We start from the raw sequence: 1,195 nt of genomic DNA, 5'->3' as shown, positions 1-1,195 counted from the left end.
GGACTTCCCGAGGCCGGACCTGGGATGAAGAACTGCGGTTCGCTCCTTTCGCCCTACTTTCTGAAGGCCAGGGTTAGCCTGGAAGAGTCGGGTCCTGCGCCCTCTGTCGGGGGAGACACCTGGTTCCACTGCGCCGCGTGCAAAGCCTTCCCAGGCTTAGCTGCATCTGACCTGGGCTTATCCTCCTCTGACCAGCAGAGGGCGCGCGCCACCAGTGAGAAGGCAGGTGCCACAGCAAGCAGCCGCTGGGAGCAGCAGGCGTGGAAGTGGGGGGAGGGTTCCCTCTTGAAAATGAGGCAGATCCAGAAAAGATAGCTATGGAGATATGCGGGGTAGATTGTAAGTGAAGATGAGAGAGTCTGAGTGAGGGTAGGATGAGGAAGGGAGCAGAGGCAGGGAAGGGGATGAAATGGGAGTGACTGAGGAAAGGTTGTGATTGGGAAAGATGAGACTAGGTGGGATGGAGGTTGGGATGAGGTGAAGGGTAGGTTGAAGTCTGGCTGAGATGGGGGAAGGTGGAATGCCGGTGCGTGTTGGGACGAAATTGGGGTGGAGTGGAGTGAAGGGGAGGGTGGAAGGCAGGGTAAGGCAGGCTGAGGTGGACTGCAGGGTGGGGGGCAGGGGCTGCATCAGAGGGTTTCTCTCTTAGGGGGACCCACCCACCAAGGGCTTCTCGCTCCCCTCCGGTAGCACCCCAGCCTGCTCTGCCCTCATTCTCTCCAGCTCTTCCTCAGCAGGCCTTTCTGCTCAGGCCTGAGCTGGGCATCTCACTTCTTTCTCCCCTGAAGAAAGGTTCTAGTGCAGCAAAGAACGGAGAGAGGAGGCAGCGGGGAGCTTGGGAGCTTTAATGGGTCTGGAAGGGAATAGAAACACACTGAGCCATCCTGCAAGAGAGTGGGGGTGGGTGGCAGGGTCCCAGATGCTACTTAGGTGAGTCATGGGGGACAGTGGCCCTTACCAAGCCCGTTGAGGTGCCCAGGAGGAGAAGATGGACTGAGTGAGGTCTCCACCATACTGGGATCAGGGCAGCTCCGTGGGGAAGAGAAAAAATGAGAAAAGATTTGTAATTCGAAAGAGAAAGGACATAATGGGGTGGCGGGGGCGGCTTGCAGGAGCAAGGCCGAAGTATGGGTGCAGAGGAGAAAAAGACCAGGGAAGCCTGGGAACCCCCTTCAGGGATCTGGAGTCTAAAAGA

The 1,195-nt window shown here is 57.7% G+C and overlaps 1 protein-coding gene across 1 annotated transcript in view; it reads right to left on the bottom strand.

The window, feature by feature from the left end:
* Nucleotides 1-53: 53 nt before the first annotated feature.
* The window catches only part of FEV (FEV, ETS transcription factor), a 5,559-nt gene continuing 4,417 nt past the window's right edge, over nt 54-1,195 (bottom strand). Inside the window, exons 4-5 of the mRNA XM_011358687.1 lie at nt 1,085-1,116; nt 54-245 (exon numbers count right to left, since the gene is read on the bottom strand). Of these exons, the coding sequence (XP_011356989.1) occupies nt 54-245; nt 1,085-1,116 (224 nt within the window). The remainder of the gene's footprint in view (nt 246-1,084; nt 1,117-1,195) is intronic.

The sequence above is a fragment of the Pteropus vampyrus genome, unplaced genomic scaffold, assembly GCF_000151845.1.
Source record: "Pteropus vampyrus isolate Shadow unplaced genomic scaffold, Pvam_2.0 Scaffold42, whole genome shotgun sequence".
Taxonomy (NCBI): Eukaryota; Metazoa; Chordata; class Mammalia; order Chiroptera; family Pteropodidae; genus Pteropus; species Pteropus vampyrus.
The sequence above is the reverse complement of the archived record's forward strand: the minus strand, read 5'-3'. Positions and strand labels throughout refer to the sequence as shown.